At 67.9% G+C, this 738-nt stretch overlaps 2 protein-coding genes across 2 annotated transcripts in view; both read left to right on the plus strand.

Annotated features, from left to right (window-relative positions):
• LOC119594216 (extensin-like) overlaps nucleotides 1–738 on the plus strand; it is a gene marked incomplete in the record, with an annotated part of 3,548 nt that overhangs the window by 2,612 nt on the left and 198 nt on the right. The window contains 1 exon segment of the mRNA XM_037943287.1: nucleotides 9–705. Coding sequence (XP_037799215.1) covers nucleotides 9–705 — 697 coding nt within the window.
• LOC119593945 (pollen-specific leucine-rich repeat extensin-like protein 2) overlaps nucleotides 7–738 on the plus strand; it is a gene marked incomplete in the record, with an annotated part of 2,297 nt that continues 1,565 nt past the window's right edge. The window contains 1 exon segment of the mRNA XM_037942966.1: nucleotides 7–738.

Below are 738 nucleotides of genomic sequence, written 5' to 3' on the forward strand. Positions count from 1 at the left end.
TTCTCGAGGCCCGCCGAAGGCCGCCCTGTCTTGCCTCCAGCCTCCTTCGGGCCTCCGCCTCGCCAGCCCGCCCCGCTCGTGCCGCGTCCTTCGCCTGCCCAGCTCCCCGCCCCCATCCCTGGCACCAAGAAGCCGACCCGGCCCTGGAAGGACGCCTCGCATGCCACTCACTTCCAGATCATCGAGGTTCCCGAAGCCTCGCCGCCGCGCCCTCAGGACGTCGCCGAGCAGCCTGACCCGGGTTTTAACCTTCCTGCAGAAGCTGATAACCTCCCGAGACGCCCGCAGGCCCAGCCGGCGAAGCCCGACCTGGACGGAGTGAACGTCTTGCCACGGTTCCGCCCGAACGCCCCCCCGCAGCAAGAGACTTTCGGATTCCAGGACCCCCCCAGGAGAGTCTTCAACACGCGCCCCCGCCCTCTGCGCCCGGACAGACGCCCAGTCCTTAGCAAACGCCCACATTTCTTGGAGAACTTCAATTTCTTCGGTCGCACGCCCGTAGACCGGCGGCGGGGCGAGACGGGCCCTCTGGTAGACACCAACAACGCGAACGTCAAGGTGAGCACCAAGCAGCCGGAGGGAGACGCGCTTCGCTACAAGCTCCACCACGGCCCCGTCCCCAACAACGCGCAGAAGGTCGTTGTGATCGGACCGTTCAACCAGCCTCCGCCCGGCGCGCCCATCATCCCCCTGCCAGACAAGGAGGTGCCGCCTCCCGTGGCGCCCAAGACTCCCGGG

The sequence above is a fragment of the Penaeus monodon genome, chromosome 33 (genome assembly GCF_015228065.2).
Source record: "Penaeus monodon isolate SGIC_2016 chromosome 33, NSTDA_Pmon_1, whole genome shotgun sequence".
NCBI classification, from domain to species: Eukaryota; Metazoa; Arthropoda; class Malacostraca; order Decapoda; family Penaeidae; genus Penaeus; species Penaeus monodon.